The sequence below is a fragment of the Carcharhinus amblyrhynchos genome, chromosome 9 (genome assembly GCF_965287045.1).
Source record: "Carcharhinus amblyrhynchos chromosome 9, sCarAmb.v2.hapA, whole genome shotgun sequence".
Lineage (NCBI taxonomy): Eukaryota > Metazoa > Chordata > Chondrichthyes > Carcharhiniformes > Carcharhinidae > Carcharhinus > Carcharhinus amblyrhynchos.
Window position 1 is genome coordinate 10,472,620 of NC_137332.1, and position 16,809 is coordinate 10,489,428.

Consider the following 16,809-nt stretch of genomic DNA (forward strand, 5'->3'; position numbering starts at 1 on the left):
GTCGGGGCGGGGGGGGGGGGGGGGGGGGTGGAATGGTTAGATTCTTTATCATTGGATCATATTGTCTAAGCTGCTGGGCCACAGCAGCCCTTTGTGGCTTAATCCCATTTCCTTTTTTTTTGGTCAAAGATTGTTGCTAGTTTAATACTTAATCCTACTTAATTTCTGTAGTTTTGGTTTTAAAGGAAAGGTGCTTCCTTATCCAATTAACTCTGATCAAACTGGCATGGAACTGGCCTCTCACTGAAGTGGATAAAACATTCAAATACTAGCTTTGTTTCAATCAACTAGGGTCCCCTTTATGGAGTGATAAAACTCAATTTTCTGAGTGCCACATGGCGCTGTCAAAAGTTGGAGTATAAGTGCCTGCTTCTGATTCTAAAGTGAAAAACCTGCCCCAAATTGTGGGGAGTGGATGAGAAAGTGGAGTTGAAACCCGAGATCAGCAATGATTGCATTGAATGCTAGAGCTGGTCTGATGGGATATATGGTCTGTTTTTAGTGTTCAAGTCACATCGCAGCTACTGAAGGACTTTAGTCATTGCTGCAAGGTCCTTCCTGCAGCTGCATCCCTGTTCTTGATAACTGTCTGAAGTGTCATGTTTGAACCTGAGATAAGCTTCTGATCCCATACCCATGCCACCACGAAGTCCACCTATTTCTGCCTCGAATACATTGTTCATTGCTCATATCATGCCTTTCTGACCTTAGACTTGGCTGTTCCAATACTCTTGTGGCCAATCTCCTATATTTCACCTGTAAATCTGAGGTCACTCAAAGTTTGATGGCCTGCGTCCTTGCTTTCGGCAGGTCCCATTCACCCATCACTCCTGTGTTTGATGCCTTGCAGTTAAGCAACACCAGGATCTTTAAATTTGAATTCTTGCTTTCAAACCCTGCGCGCCTCCATGGCTTCACCCTCGCTTTCTCTGTAATCTCTGTGGAGACTTTTGGGGATTGGTTATCTCAGTTGGCTGGACAAGTGGTTTATGATGCAGAGCAGCACCGACAGCGTGGGTTCAATTCCCATACTGGCTGAGGTTATTCGTGAAGGTCCTGTCTTGCCCCTCAACTAAAGTGTGGTGACCTTTGGTTAACTCAGCACCAGTCAACTCTCTCCCTCAAAGGGGAGAGCAGGCTATGGTTATCTGTGATTCTGGCGACTTTATCTTTACTCTCTTCCTGCTCCACAATGTTCTACGCCCCTCTAATTCTGGCTGCTTGAGCGTCCTAAATTTCAACAGCTCTGCCATTGGTGACCGTGCCAAAGCCCTAAGCTGTAGAATTCCCTCATTAAATGTTATCTATCTCTCTACTTTTCTTTCCACCCTCCTTAAAACCTACCTCTTAACAATTGGTCACCTGCCCTAATATTGCCTTATGTGGCTCTATGTCCAACCTTAGCATTTCAGTGAAGAGGCTCAAGATATTTCACTGTGTTAGTAGGCTACGTAAATATGTTGCTGTTGTTGAAATGTAGGTACTGTTTTGAGGGCAATCAGGCAGCTAATTTGCTCACATGGTCCCACAAACACCAAATGCAATAGTTGACTAGCTGATCCGTTTTCAGGGATGTTGATTGAAGGTTAGTCAGCAGACTGAGAAAACTTCCCTGCCATTTGAGAATGTGAATTTGGCTTTGATTTTGTTAGCCTGTAGTTTATTTTTGCATCCTGTGAGTGTATGGGAACTAGGGAGTGTGAAGGTGGTCCTAACAGCATGGCAGTTTTGAAGAGTCAAACTTCACAAGATCAGTTTGGAGAACAGAAAGCTATTTTATCACATCCTTCCGGATTTAATGCGAGTCCATTGCCTTGCTATTACAGTTTTCGCTTTTCCACGCATGTAGGCACAAAGATGAACATCATTGGTGTTCCGGTAACGCAGTATTGTACTCTACTGGAATGTTAGACTAGGTGTCATGCTTCAGTGACTTAGTGCTCAAGTGCCCCCACCCTTCTGACTAAGGCAGGACTGGTACCAACTACTTCAGTCTGACACTCAGACCGCAAGGTCTCCCTTCACTTTACCTTTGTTCTTTTAAATGGATTTTCTCCAGTTTTGCCAGGATGTCTGTTAAACTATCCATATCTCCAGGAACAGGAAGAGGTCATACAACCCCAAAAACCTATTGGACTATTCAGTCAGATCATAGCTGATCTGTCCCCCTGAGTTCCTTAAGCTTTAATATCTTTGCCTAATAAGATGATGCAGCAATTTTGTTCTCCGGTTGAATATAGAGTTAATTTTAGGGTGTATTCAGCAAATCTCAAACATTCCAGATTGTAAAAAGGGTTATCCATGTTTTGTAACATTCCCTACCCTTTTTGCCATGCCTTTTATCAATTTTCTTTTTACAATCTTTATCCACTTAAAAATCTGCAGAAGCTTCTGTTCTTGCCATTATTTCTGGTAGGCCATTCCATATCTAAGCATCAACTCTGCATCTTCTGCCGCCCTTCGCTGTTGAATTTATGTTCCATGGTGCCCCTCCCTCACCGCCAATGGCATCTCAAAGCCTCTTTAACCAGCGTATTGATCTTGTTCATGTGAAACAAACCCTGCAGTGCCAATTGGGAGCCTTCCAGTCTGTGTTCCTCAGGGATATTCCTAGGAAGAAGAGCAGACTGTTCAGCTCCTTGAGTCAGTCCTCTGTGCAGAAGCTGGCAAGGTCAGTGGGTTTTGTAAAGGCCAGGCCAACATCTGCACTTCATTAGTTGCTGACTAATTTGTGCCTTAATTATTTCACAGAAATCTTCACAGTGCAGGAGAGGGCCATTCTGCTATTAAGTCTGTACTGTGTGAAAGCGCATTCTACCTAATCCCACTATCTTGCCTTATCTCCATGACTTTCTTTTCAGATAGCGATCCAATTTCAAGGCTGGATTTCTCCAACTCTTCCCTTGCTGGCCTCTACCCTTCATAAGCTACATCTTCCAGCACTGAGACTTGATTCTTCATTTACTCTGAGACTGAGTGCCTATCATTCTAGGGCTTGGTAAGTTCCACTGGCTTCTAAAAGGCAATTTGAAGGTCCTCGTTTGTCCTGTGTAGCTTATGCAAGCAATGTAAGATTAATAGTAGGTTCTTCATCTTTCATGGGATGTGGGTGTCGCTCTCAAGGCCAGCATTTCTTGCCCATCCCTAATTGCCTTTGAGCTGCTTCCTAGACCAATTCAGAGAGCAGTTAAGAGTTGACCACATTGCTGTGGGCCCTGGTACCTATGGCAGATGTCCTTCCTTAAAAGACGTTAGTGAATCAGATGAATTTTTACATCAACCAATAAAAGATGTCATGTTCGCTGCTACTGAGACTAACTTTAATTTCCAGATTTATTAACGGAATTTAAATTCCACCAGTTGCCATGGTGGGATTTGAACCTGTGTCCCCAGAGCATTAATCTGGGCCTCTGGATTACTAGTCCCGTGACATTACCACTGCAGCACAAATCCCTTGAGTGCTTTGACGTGAGTGTATTAGAATTGGTCGTTTTTTGCTTCATGTTGTAAAACTTGTTTAGTGAATCTAGAGTCTAGGTCGTGACATTTTTCTGAAGTGAAGTAAAAAGGCTGAAAAAAAAGGCTTCATGGCAATGCTAATGTTATACTCCAAAACCGTGCCACCGTTTGTGTTAATGGAATCTCCCCACTGACCTGCCCTGGGTTTATGCCATTCACAACGGTGAGACCAGCGTGAGTAGCATAGCACCTCCATCTGCCACCAAACATGCCGCGGAGAGAGAGAAAAATTCCGCCCATGGAGTCTCACATAAACTGCATTGGCTTAAATGTGATCTTTTTTAAGAAAAAGTAAATCTACTGACTCTACTCATTGGCTAAAAGTTGGTGCAGTATCCTGTATGGTGTCATTTGTGAAACCATTCTTTTTGATCTTTTAAGAAACTGCAGGGGGTGGTAGCCTCCCAGCTAGGTGGCTTGCATCGAGTGGAATATGATTATTTCAGCCTTGCGGTATCGTGTTTTGCTGAAATCACTTGCTGCCTTTTAACAAGCAGCTGCAGCCTTCTCAAAATAGCATTATCTACTTAACTGCAGTTGTTTTCACTGTTGTGTACGTAGCACTGAATCCGGAGGCTGCGGGAGGGTGTTGCTGTGAAGATGTCACATCTCGCTGGTGATTGCATACACTTGGAATCAGTGGGTGAAGTAACGAAAGACGAGCTGATTGAGAAATCTCATGTAAGTTGCACCTTTAGCTCAAATTGTCATTTGATTTCAGGAACAAATAGTTTCTCCTCCATGCATTTCCCCACCTGCCCGCCAACATCTAGTAAATTTATTTTTCTTTTGCTGATTGTTCACACTCCCCTGGTGAAGGTACGGACCCTTGCTGTCAAGCAATATGCTCGACTTCTCATCCACTTTGTTGTATGGAGGATGATGAGCAGCTTCACTGTAGGAACGTCTGTTCCTCTCTATACCCAAACTGATCAGTACTCAGGGATAATATGGACAATTGCAACTGTCTCAGCAATTCATTGGAAAGTGTGCTGAACCATCAGCAGCAGACAAGTGGTGACATGCTTTATAACAATGCAAAAATATTAAAGCAGCATTTGGATTTATTGATAGCAAAATTTACAAGCATGGTATTCTGCAAAATAAATCTGTGAGTGAGATTCCTTGTGGTAGGTTCACTGATTTCTTTGATAATTAACACTAAGAAAGCACCTTTCACAATCTCAGTGATTTACTCCAATGAAACATGGTCACTGTTGTAATGTAGGAAACACACTAGCCAATTTGTGCATAGCAAGGCCCTACAAACAGCAATCCGTATTCAAAGTATTGGATGGGCGATAAACACTGGAGAGAACGCTGCTGTTTTTATTGGAATAATACCATCATTTATGGCCATTGAGGTGGGGGGCTCAATTTAGTGTCTCATCCAAAGGACAACATGTCTGACACTGTAGAACGCCCTCAGTACTGCATTGACAGTTGCCTTATGTTCCAGTCCAAACCCGAATCTGAAGTGAGATTGCTACAAAAAGCTCAGCATATTTCAATATTATTTCAGCTTGTTGCTAATGGAAGGAAGATCTAGGAATTGGTAATTCCTGCTCAACAAAGGAATGTCTGAGAAGCCCTGCGGAGATTGATTATTTGTGTTCCTGGCACAGTTAAGACCATGAATTGGATACATATTAATCCAGTCCTTAAAACAGACGTCATGCCAATCCTGGCGCAGTGGGTTGGTACGGAGCACCAGATTTTACCTGGCCTGCTTGGACGAAGCTTCATAAACTTTTGTTTTATGGGGTGGGGGGATTGTGTAGGGGACACGAGTGTTTTTAAAAAAAAAACGAAGATAAGTGTTAGACCTGGACTCTTTGCAGGTCAGTGCTGAGAATACAGTAAGGGATGAGTTTAATCAAGAAATTGTAATTAGGTGACCATGTACTATCCCCCGTGCCGATCCCAAGCTTGGCTTTTAAATTTCTGGAGATTGTAGGAAGGGATAAAATCAGGAGCCTCAATTTTGTGGATTAGGGGAGAAAGAACTGGATTCAGAGAGCATGAGAAAATTAAGTTGAACTTTTTGAAAATACCCTCCCCTGTGAAAGGAAGCCCCCATCAAACTAAGGGACCTGATTTTACATGTTTTTTTTAAAATGACATATATATTCTCTTTTTTTACTGAATAGGGTACTTGTCAAGACTGTAAAGTTGGAGGGCCAAACCTGTGGGCATGTTTGGAGGTAAGGTGATGTACAGCCTGTGGTTATGACATGTACCGAGTGACGCTGAAAGGTTTTCATTCTGATTTCTGGACTTCTTTCCTTTGCTAACAGGATGGGTGTTCCTACGTTGGATGTGGAGAGTCCCACTCTGATCATAGCACCATTCACTCCCAGGTAGGGGTGTATTTTGTTTTTCTAGATGATGAAGAAAGTCATGCATTTATACACTGTCTTTTGCAAACTCAGGAATCCCAAATTGTTATGCAACCAGTTGAGCACTTTTTCAAATATAGTCACTCTCGCAATGTAGCAAACGTGGCAATGCAGCAAACTCTGTCAAATAGTGATGTGATAAACAAATATTGTCCTTTGGTGATCACTCGCTAACAAGTATGATTGTCCACCTAAGGAACTCCATGTTACTTGTCATGGGTTCTGAAAGTCCTTGATTGGCTGATGAGTCTGATCCTAGAGCCTCATCTTCAACCACACATTTAGTAGGTGTTTCTAAAAGGTGAGTTTTGGTTCTTGGACTTCAGGTCCCTGGTATTCTCTCCTCAAGCTTCCTTTTCAGGCCTCCTCTTCCATCAAGTCTCATTGAAGAATTGTGTCCCTTCAATTAGGAGCTTCCTCCAAGTCAGCCTGTTCTGAGCAAGGGTCTCCCAGGCTTTGACATCTATTTTGCATTTCTGGAGGTAAGCCTTCAGGGTGCCTTTGAAGTGCTTCCTTTGACCTCTTCGGGAGCCTTCCTTGAATTGGGCGAAGATGTTGTGTTTTGGCAGTCAGGACCCTGACATTCTAAGCACATGGCCGGCCCAGTGGAGCTGGGTTTTGGATGATCACGGCCTCGGTGATGGTGCTTTTGGCTCCTTCAAGGATGCTGATGTTAGTACACCTGTCCTCTCAGCTGATGCAGAGAATCCGTCTCAGACAGCGTTGGTGGTACCTTTCTAGGGCCTTGAGGTGGCATCTGTACATAGTCCCAAGTGTCTGAATTTTTTTTAGAAGAGTTGGGAGGGTGACTGCCTTGTATACGGGGACTTGGTGTAAGCACGAATGTCACAGTCATTGAATACTCTCGTCCTTAGACATCCAGAAGCAGTGCTTGTGGATTGGATATGATCTTGGATCTCCAGGTAGGGGAGTGTTTCACGTTTGGGAGTGTTTCTCCATTGATCTTGGAGGGAGAGACAGGATCTTGGGCTGGGGCAGGATGGTAAAGGACTTGAGGCTGAGATGGTTCTTCGGTGTGCTTTCGTGAAGGTGTTAAGCCTGGCTTGGAGACTATCTTCTGAGAGAGCGAAGATAGCAATGTCATCTGCATGCTGAAGTTCTGGGAATGACGTCCATGTCATTTTTCTCTTGGATTTCAACTGGTTGAGGTTGAAAAGGTTTCTGCCCAACCTGTAGATGATGTCCATTCCACTGGCAAGCTTGTTTTTGACAAGGCGAATCCAATTCCATGCACCTTGGGCTGATCCTTGGGTTTTCCTCTCAGGAAGGTGTAACCACTGCTATCTTCTCTCAGCTACTCTTCAGGTCTCTTGGAGGGCAGCAACGTCAGTGTTGAAGTGCCAGAGTTCACTGGCAACAAGGGCAGTTCGCCATTCCAGTCAATTGTTTTGTTCATTATCCAGAAGAGTTCATAGATTCCAGGTTCCAAAATTGAGTTTGATTTTCTGACTGCTGGTTGATGAGGCAGCTGGGTGTGGTTTTCCAGCCAGGTTGCAGACGAAACAGATTATTTTTAGGACACCTTTTCTAGCCCCTTTCCCCATGTGGGCTGAGCAGAGTGGATCCTTAAGGGGGTTGCTCAGTCATGAAGAAAGCTGCCGAAATATCCCTATTCCAAGAACAAGATGATTTTGAAATAGTGATGTGATAAACGACAAGTTAATACAAATATTGACCAAGACATCAGGAAAAACTCCCTTGCTCTTTCTAAAATCATGCCATGGGATTTTTGTATTCACCTGAGGGGGCAGCTGAAGCTAAATGGATCACCAGTTTTTGGAAGGCACCAACAAACATTTTAGTATAACATTCAAAATTAGGTTTTGAAAGTTTTTGAAAAATGTATTTTTAAGCTGTATTTTTGTAAAAAACCCCAATAAACTCTGAGGAGATGTTGCACCAGTTTTATAGTAATATTCTGTTGTATATTCATAAAATCATAGAAGCTTACAGCGCAGATAGAATTCATTTGTTTGATCTTGCCTATGCTGGCGCTTTGAAAGAGTGGTTATGCTTACTACCATATTTCTTTCTTAAATATTTTCAGTGACTTGGTTGTTAGTGTTCTGTGGTAGAGAATTCCACAGCTCACCACCCTTTGAGTGAACAAATCTGTCCTTATCTCACTCCTAATGGCCTGAGATTGAGTCGCCTGATTCTAGACACCACACCCCCACCCTTCTCAAGCCAGGGAAAACATCACCCTGTATCCCATTTCTCTAGCCTTGTGTGAATTTTGCACATTTCTGTGCGATTCCCTCTCGTTCTTGTAAATTCCAGTGAATGCTGACCCAGTCAACTCTATCTCTTTTATGACAATCCTGCCATCCCAAGAATCAGCCTGATGAGCCATTGATCCACCCCCTCCATGGCAAGTATGTCTTTCCTTCGATAAGGGAACCAAAGTTGCACACAATACTTCAGGTGTGGTTGCATCAAGACCCTGTGCAGCTGCGGTGAGACATCTTTGCTCCTGTACTTCAGTCCTCTGGCAATGCAGGCCAAATACTGTTTTTGTTCTTAAGTGCTTGTTGCACCTGTTTTCTTTCAATGACTGGTGTATGAGAACACTCAGGCCCCTTTTGCAAATCAACTTTTCCCAAACTATCACAATTTAAACAATACTCTGCCATTCTATTTTTCCTGCTGAAGTGGATAGCTTCACACTAATGCTGCATCACGATGCATTTTCCTACTCACTCAACTTGTCTACCTCATCTTGAAACTTCTTTACTTCCTCCACAGTCCTTGTGACTCCACCAAGTTTTGTATCGTCAGCAAGTTTGGAAATATAACACCCTCATCTATTCTACTAGTTACATTCTCAAAAAACTCCAGTAGGTTTGTCAAACATGATCTCCCAATGGAAGAAATGAAAATTAAAAAATAAGATGAGATGAAATGAAATAAATGGAAATGAGCTGAAGGTGGAGGAGAGTTGTTGCTCTGAAGTTTTTCCATCGTTTCATTTTTCCACCTTTTAATCTTGCTGTCTATTTGCCCCAGCCAACACCACTATCTCGCTCGCTCGCTCCCCCCCCCCGAGGGACATCTGTTACATGTCTCCGGTTGTCCTTCGCACTGTGCTTACCTTTGTTTTGCCACTTACACATTCCAATATCTTAACCACTATCACCACCCTTCTTAGCCATGCCTACAGGCCAGATGCAGGTGGTAGTAGCACAGTATTATACAGTCAGAAAGAAGTTGAATTGGGAGCCCTCAGCATGGACCCTGGACTCCATGAAGTGTCATGGCACCAGGCCTTGGATAAGGGAACCTCCTCCCACCAGATACTGTTTCCCCCTGAGCTGATGAATCAGTTTGCCTCCATATTGGACACCACTTGGAGGAAGCACTGAGGGTGGCAAGGGCACAGAATGTATACTAAGTGAGAAACTTCAATGTCCAACACCAAGAGTGGCTTAGTAGCACCGCCCAGGACCAAGCTAATCCTGAAGGACATAGCTCCTAGACTGGATATGAGGGAATCAAAAAGAAGGAAAAACACACTTGATGTCATCCTCACCAACCTGCCTACCACAGATGCAGCTGTCCATGACAGTATCGGTAGGAGTGACCACCATACGGTTCTTGTGAAGATGAAGTCCCATCTTCACATTGAGGATGCCCTGCATCATGTTGAATCGCATTACCATTCTGCTAAATGAGAGAGATTTCGCACAGATCTAGCAGTTCAAAACTGGGGCATCCAAGATGCATGTGGTCAGTCAACAGCAGCAAAATTGCATTCAACCATAATCTGTCACTTCATGGCCCGGCATATCCCCATTCTACCACCAAGCCAGGGGACCAATTGACCCTTCAATTAAGAGTGTCAAGTGGGCATGCCAGAAACAACACCAGGCATACCTAAAAATGAAGTATCAACCTGGTGAAGCTACAAAACAGGACTTCTTGAATGTCAAACAGCATAAGCAGCAAGTAATAGAGCTAAGCAATCCCACAACCAATGGATCAGATCTAACCTCTGCACTCCTGCCACATCCAGCCATGAATGGCGAAGGGCCAATTAAGCAGCTCACTGGAGGAGGCGGCTCCACAAATATCAGTATCCTCAATGTTGGAGGAGCCCAGCACATCAATGCAAAAGATGAGGCTGGAGAATTCGCAATCTTCAGTGCAGAAGTGGTGACTGGATGATCCATCTCAGCATCCTCCAGAGGTCTCCAGTATCTCAGATTTCAGTCTTCAGCCAATTCGATTCACTCTGTGATGTGACAAAATGCTGAAGGTATTGGACACTACAGCAGCAATTGGCCCTGACAATATTTTAGCAATAATACTGAAGATTTGTGCTGCAGGACTTGCGGCACTCCTAGCCAAACTGTTCCAGTACAGCTAGAATGCATCTATCTGACAATATGGAAAATTGCCCTGGTGTGTCATGTACACAAGAAACTGGACAAATTCAATCCGGCCAACAACTACCCCATCAATCTACTGTCGATTATCAGTAGAGTGATGGAAGGGGTCACCAACAGTGTTATCAAGCAGTTAATCTGCTCACGGACGCTCAGTTTGGGCTCTGCCAGGGCCACTGGGCTGCTGACCTCATTACAGCCATGGTTTGGACATGTTCAAAAGAGTTGAATGCCAGAGGTGAGATGAGAGTGACTGTCCTTTATATCAAGGCAGCATTTAACTGTGTCTGGCATCAAGGAGCTCTAGCAAAACTGGAGTCACTGGGAATCAGGAAAAACTCTCTGCTGGTTGGAATCTTCTCTGGCACAAAGAAAGATGGTTGTGATTTTTGGAGGTCAATCATCTCAGCTCTAGGAAATCACTGCAGGAGTTCCTCAGGGTAGTGGCCTAGGCTCACCCATCTTCAGCTGCTTCATCAATTGCCTATTTTCCATTATAAGGTCAGAAGTGGGGGTGTTTGCTGATGACTGCATAATGTTCAGTACCAATCAAGACTCCTGAGGTGCTGAAGCAGTCTGTGTCCAAATGCAGCAAGACCTGGACAAACCCAGGCTTGGGCTGACAAGTAGCAAAAAACATGATTACCACACAAGTGCCAGTCAATGACCATCTCCAACAAGAGAGGATATAGCCATTGCTGCATGGTATTCAATGGCATTATTACTGTCGAATCCCCTTCTATCAACATCCTGGGGGCTACCATTGACCAGAAACTGAACTGGACTAGCTATATAAATACTGTGGCTACCAGAGCAGGTCAAAGACTCGGAATTCAGTGGCAACTAACTCAGCTCCTGACTCTCTAAAGCCTGTACCAGCTACAAGATGCACTGCAGGAATTCACCGAAGTTCCTTAGGCAGCACCTTCCAAATCCACAACCAAAACCATCTGGAAGGAGAAGAGCAGCAGATGCCTGTGAAACCACCATCTGGAGATTCCCCTCCAAGTTACTCAATATCCCGAGTCAGAAATATATCACCATTCCTTTTGCTATCACTGGATCAAAATCCTGAAACTGCCTCCCTAGGAGCACTGTGGGTGTGCCTACACCTCAGAGACTGCAGCAGTTCAAGAAGGAGCTCACCACCATCTTATCAAAGGCAACTAGGGATGGGCAAAAATGCTGGCCTAGCCAGCAACACCCATATCCCATAAAATGAACTTAAACACATGTTCAATGCATACGTTCTCTCCTTAAACTTAGCCATTGCCTGTCCACCATCATGCCTTTCAATGAAGTTACCTAATCAAACGCAGCTAACTTGCCTTGTATCTTTGTAGTTTCCTTTGTTTAAGTTTTGTACCCTGGTTTCCCTGGTCTCTGCTACATGAACAGCTAGGTGTCCCTGGAGAGAGAGAATTTAGTGTCCAAGGGCACTACTGTGGCCCTCCTTGCACGTTGGACACTGGAGTGTATTATCGACCACCTTAACCACATTTTGATTTAATGTTTTTAGTTTACTTTCTGCTTTCTTCGGGCTGCTCCCTTTTTGGAGGCTGCCCTTCTTGCAGTGTCCCAGAGTTTGTTTAATTTGGTTGGCATCAAAAAGAAATGCCCTTCCTGTCTCTGTAATCTCCTCCAACCTCACCACCCTTTAAAGTAGCTGCAGTCCTCTAATTTGGGCCTCCTGAGCATTCCCAGTTTTAATTGCTCCAACATTGGTGCCTGTGCCTTCAGTTTCTCTGGAATGCTCTCCCTCAAGCTCTCCAGCCCTCTGGACTTGCTTCCCTCCTTTAAGACACCCCTTAAAACCCCTTCTTTGATCAAGCATTTGGACATTGACTTAATATCTCCTTGTGTCTCTGTGTCACATTCCTTTTTTTCATGTTCCTGTGAGGCAACTTTGGACGTTTCATTCCATTTAAGGTGCTAGATAAAAGTAAGTTGTTACTGGGTGTCTGGTACCCCCTTGCAGCTCCTTACTGTGCTCATTTGCCTTCTCCCTCCTGTAAAATGCCTTTTGACAATTTAAAATCAATAAGCTGGCATTTATATAGTGTCTTTAATATAGTAAAACACCTTATTGGTGCTTATCGCAAAATACTGTGAATAGTACTCCACGTCATGCATTCCCAGTCAGTACTTCTATTTTTCTTACTCCAAAGCAGCATACTTTCCAACTTCCGGAGACAAACAGGGTAAGGGCTCTGCCAATATTGAGGAAGGTTTCAATACAGAGCTGCCAAAGCTTGATGTGATGATGGCCACTTTTTTTAAAAGCATTAGAATATCCATAATTCATTTCTCTGTATGCTACAATTGGTAGGCTGAAAGGCAATTTAATTATTCTTGAATGCAAATATCCAGAAAGTTTTCATTCTGTCACTTGGGGCAACATTAACAGATTCCTATTGAATGCAGGCAAATCATTCTGATTTTTTTCCTCTACTTGCATAAGGGTGGTGATTATCCCTGGATTGAGAGCCTGCCATGTCCACCGACTTTCTGTTCTCGTGTCCAAGTTGGCATTTGTTGACCAACTGGCTATTTAATGGAGTGTCTCTCCAGTTACAAATAGCAATAAAAGCTAATAATCAAACTGGTTGTCAAGTTCTGTACATATCGCACAGAGTTCTGAATGCTTTTTGGAGCTAGTGCTTTAGAGGTGTAAATTCTACAATTGAATGAATTCAACTCTGATGGTCTGGCTACAGTGCAGAAAGAGACCATTTGGCCCATCAAGTCTGCATCGACCACAATCCCACCCCAGGCCCTATCCCCATAACCCTGTGTATTTACCCTAGCTAGTCCCCCAGACACTAAGGGGCAATTTAGCATGGCCAGTCCACCTAACAGCACATCTTTCAGACTGTGGTAGGAAACTGGAGCACCCAGAGGAAACCCATGCAGATAGGGGGAGAATGTGCCAACTCCACACAGTGACCCAAGCCAGGAATCGAACCCGGGTCCCTGACGCTGTGAGGCAGCAATGTAACCACTGTGCCACCCCAATAAACAAGGGAATTTTTTTTCTATTCAGTACCGTTGGTTTGTGGTGGTTCAGCCTGTTCCAATTGGACACAATTAGTTGATGGAACAGTCACGTTCAGTGAGTCCTTTAATATTTCAATTATAAGGAATGATTTTGTTAGAGTACATTGTAAGGAAGTGTTGGCAGGCTCTTAGGCACGGGGAGTCAGTCAGTACGAAGTCTGACCCTGCTACTTTATTATTTAGCTCACTTTCCAGCAGCAGTCATTGGATAGTCTTCAGTCATTGGGGTCAGAGGTTTACAGCGTGGAAACAGGCCCTTTGGCCCAACTTGTCCATGCCTCCCTTTTTTTAAAACCATGAAGCTAGTCCCAATTGTCTGCATTTGGCCCATGTTCCTCTAAACCCATCTAACCCATGTAACTGCCTAAATGCTTTTTAAAAGATAAAATTGTACTTGCCTCTACTACTACCTCCGGGCAGCCTGTTCTAGACACTGACCACCCTGTGTGCAAAAAAATTGCTTCTCTGGACACTTTTGTATCTCTCCCTTCTCACCTTAAAGCTATGCCTTCTAAAATTAGACTCCCCTACCTTTGGGAAAAGATATTGACTATCTTGCTGGACTGTGCCCTTCATTATTTTATAGACCTCTAAGATCACCCCTCAGCCTCTTACGCTCAGAGAAAGTAGTCCCAGTCTATCCAGCTCCTCCTTATAACTCAAACCATCAAGTTTAAGTTCAATTATTAATGTCACAAATAGACTTACATTAGCACTGCAGTGTTGCAGGAACTCGACTGATTTTTTTTGTGGTGACTACCTTTTTAAGGATTCTAATATTTAAAGGATTCTAATATTTTCACTGGTGTTATCCAGCCTGGGCTCATTATTTGAATTCTCTTTTTCCTTTTTGAATATCTCCCTTTTTCTTTGGCTTTGCGGGAGTACATTTTTGCTATTTTCACTGTGATGGGCTAGGTGGTGTTTGTCCAAATCTTTATTTCAAGTGACACCCATTTGGAGGCACTGTTAAACATTGACACCCTCCTGAGACATGTTAAGTCCTCCAGTGACCATACTTATCCAGTTTTGTACAAGTCACTGACACATCAACTAATGTGGTTTCCAAGCTAGAGGATGTATAGATAGTGCCCCTGTTCGGAGTTAAGCTGAGTAATTGCTGTCCAGGCCTTCTCTTTCCATGACACATAGAACATAGAACAATACAGCGCAGAACAGGCCCTTCGGCCCACGATGTTGCGCCGACCAGTTAAAAAACAATGACCCTCTAACCTAAACCAAACCCTTTCCATCCATAAACCTATCCACGGAACTCTTAAACGCCCCCAAACTAGGCACATTTACAACTGCAGCAGGCAGGGCATTCCAATCCCTCACCACCCTCTGGGTAAAGAACCTACCCCTGACATCCGTCCTATAACTACCACCCCTTAATTTAAAGCTATGCCCCCTCGTGCTAGCTTTCTCCATCCGAGGAAAAAGGCTATCACTGTCCACCCTATCCAAACCTCTAATCATCTTATATGTTTCAATAAGGTCCCCTCTTAGCCGCCTTCTTTCTAACAAAAACAACCTCAAATCCCTCAGTCTCTCCTCATAGGACCTCCCCTCCACACCAGGCAACATCCTGGTAAACCTCCTCTGCACCCTCTCCAAAGCCTCCACATCCTTCCTATAATGTGGGGACCAGAACTGCACACAATACTCCAAGTGCGGCCGCACCAGAGTTTTGTACAGTTGCAACATGACGCTGCGGCTCCTAAATTCAATCCCCCTACCAATAAACGCCAAGACACCGTATGCCTTCCTAACCACCCTATCTACTTGATTCCCAACTTTCAGGGATCTATGTACACATACACCTAGATCCCTCTGTTCATCCACACTATTCAGAGTCCTACCGTTAGCCCTATACTCTACACATCCATTATTCCTGCCAAAGTGAATCACCTCACACTTTTCCGCATTAAACTCCATCCTCCACCTCTCGGCCCAGCTCTGCAACTTGTCCAAGTCTCCCTGTAGACTAAGACACCCTTCCTCACTATCAACCACACCTCCGACTTTGTCATCAGCAAATTTACTAATCCACCCAGCTATACCCTCATCCAGATCATTTATAAAAATTACAAACAGCAGTGGCCCCAAAACAGATCCCTGAGGCACACCACTCGTAACTGAACTCCATGTCGAATACTTACCATCAACCACCACCCTCTGTCTCCTATCTGCTAGCCAATTCCTGATCCAATTTCCTAAATCACCCTCAATCCCATACATCTGCAATTTCTGCAGAAGGCTTCCATGGTGAACCTTATCAAACGCCTTACTAAAGTCCATATATACCACGTCAACTGCCTTACCCCCATCCACCTCTTTGGTCGCTTTCTCAAAAAACTCAATAAGGTTAGTAAGGCACGACCTACCCTCCACAAAACCATGCTGACTATCTCTAATCATTTCATTACTCTCCAAATAACTATAAATCCGATTCCTAATAATTTTTTCTAAAACCTTGCCCACAACAGAAGTAAGACTCACCGGTCTATAATTCCCGGGGAAGTCTCTGTTCCCCTTCATGGAGAGATACATTGACTGTTTGGGGAGCCTGGTTAGGGGCAAACAAAGTAAGATGGCAACCTGTTTCTGGTAAGCATGTTGTGCCATCTTGTGGGAGATCAGTGCTACTGCTGCAGTGGGAAATAAAAGTGAGGTGGATTGGAGTGCAGTATTCAGGCACTAACTGGGGAAGAGAGAACTCCCATTTTGTACGTACAGATTCGTTGTGCTCAGAGCTCTAATAGTATTCGGCCAAATGTGTTATTTTGCTATTGATATTTTTGCTTGGTGCAATTACTTTAAAAGGCAGCGTTTGGTCTTGGAATTTATATGGAATCTGAGTTTTTGTGAATTAAATGTGGCCCATGCTTTCCTAGGACACTAGGCACAATCTCACTGTTAACCTTACCACCTTGAGAGTTTGGTGTTACGCATGTGGGAAAGAAGTGTTTTTGGAACGAAAGCTTGGACCTCCGCCAACAGCACAACGTGGGAGATCACCACAGATACACGAACACCAGGTAGGACTCCATTCAAATAATATCACAGATGTGAGAGAGCCATGATTTTAAAAATTAGAACAGATGCAGGAATACCAAGGTGAAAGAATAGAATCTGTCCTTGTTAAACGTTACAGCAGGGGCATTCACTCCAGGTACCAATTCCAGTTTAAAAATATTTATCGCCCTGAAGCTGACACATTTGCTTCCTGGGAACTTTGTTGGAGACCAGGGAAGATGAAATGTATTTCATGGATGTAGACTTATCCGTCAAGACTCTAACTTTGCGGTTAAAACTGGCTTTATTGACATTGGATGGCTACTATGACAGGAACTAAAGTAACCTCTCCAATGCATTACAGCAATATTATCAAAGTGCAAAGCCTGCACAATATTGGATATTTTTGC

At 43.8% G+C, this 16,809-nt stretch overlaps 1 protein-coding gene across 2 annotated transcripts in view; it reads left to right on the forward strand.

Annotated features, from left to right (window-relative positions):
- The window catches only part of usp33 (ubiquitin specific peptidase 33), a 78,725-nt gene that overhangs the window by 4,611 nt on the left and 57,305 nt on the right, over nt 1–16,809 (forward strand). The window contains exons 2-6 of one of the 2 annotated variants that reach the window (XM_080195152.1): nt 2,862–2,998; nt 4,081–4,200; nt 5,670–5,723; nt 5,817–5,879; nt 16,279–16,422. In XM_080195152.1, the coding sequence (XP_080051278.1) occupies nt 4,120–4,200; nt 5,670–5,723; nt 5,817–5,879; nt 16,279–16,422 (342 nt within the window). In that variant the 5' untranslated portion in view covers nt 2,862–2,998; nt 4,081–4,119. The remainder of the gene's footprint in view (nt 1–2,861; nt 2,999–4,080; nt 4,201–5,669; nt 5,724–5,816; nt 5,880–16,278; nt 16,423–16,809) is intronic. The other variant, XM_080195153.1, reaches the window with a different exon arrangement.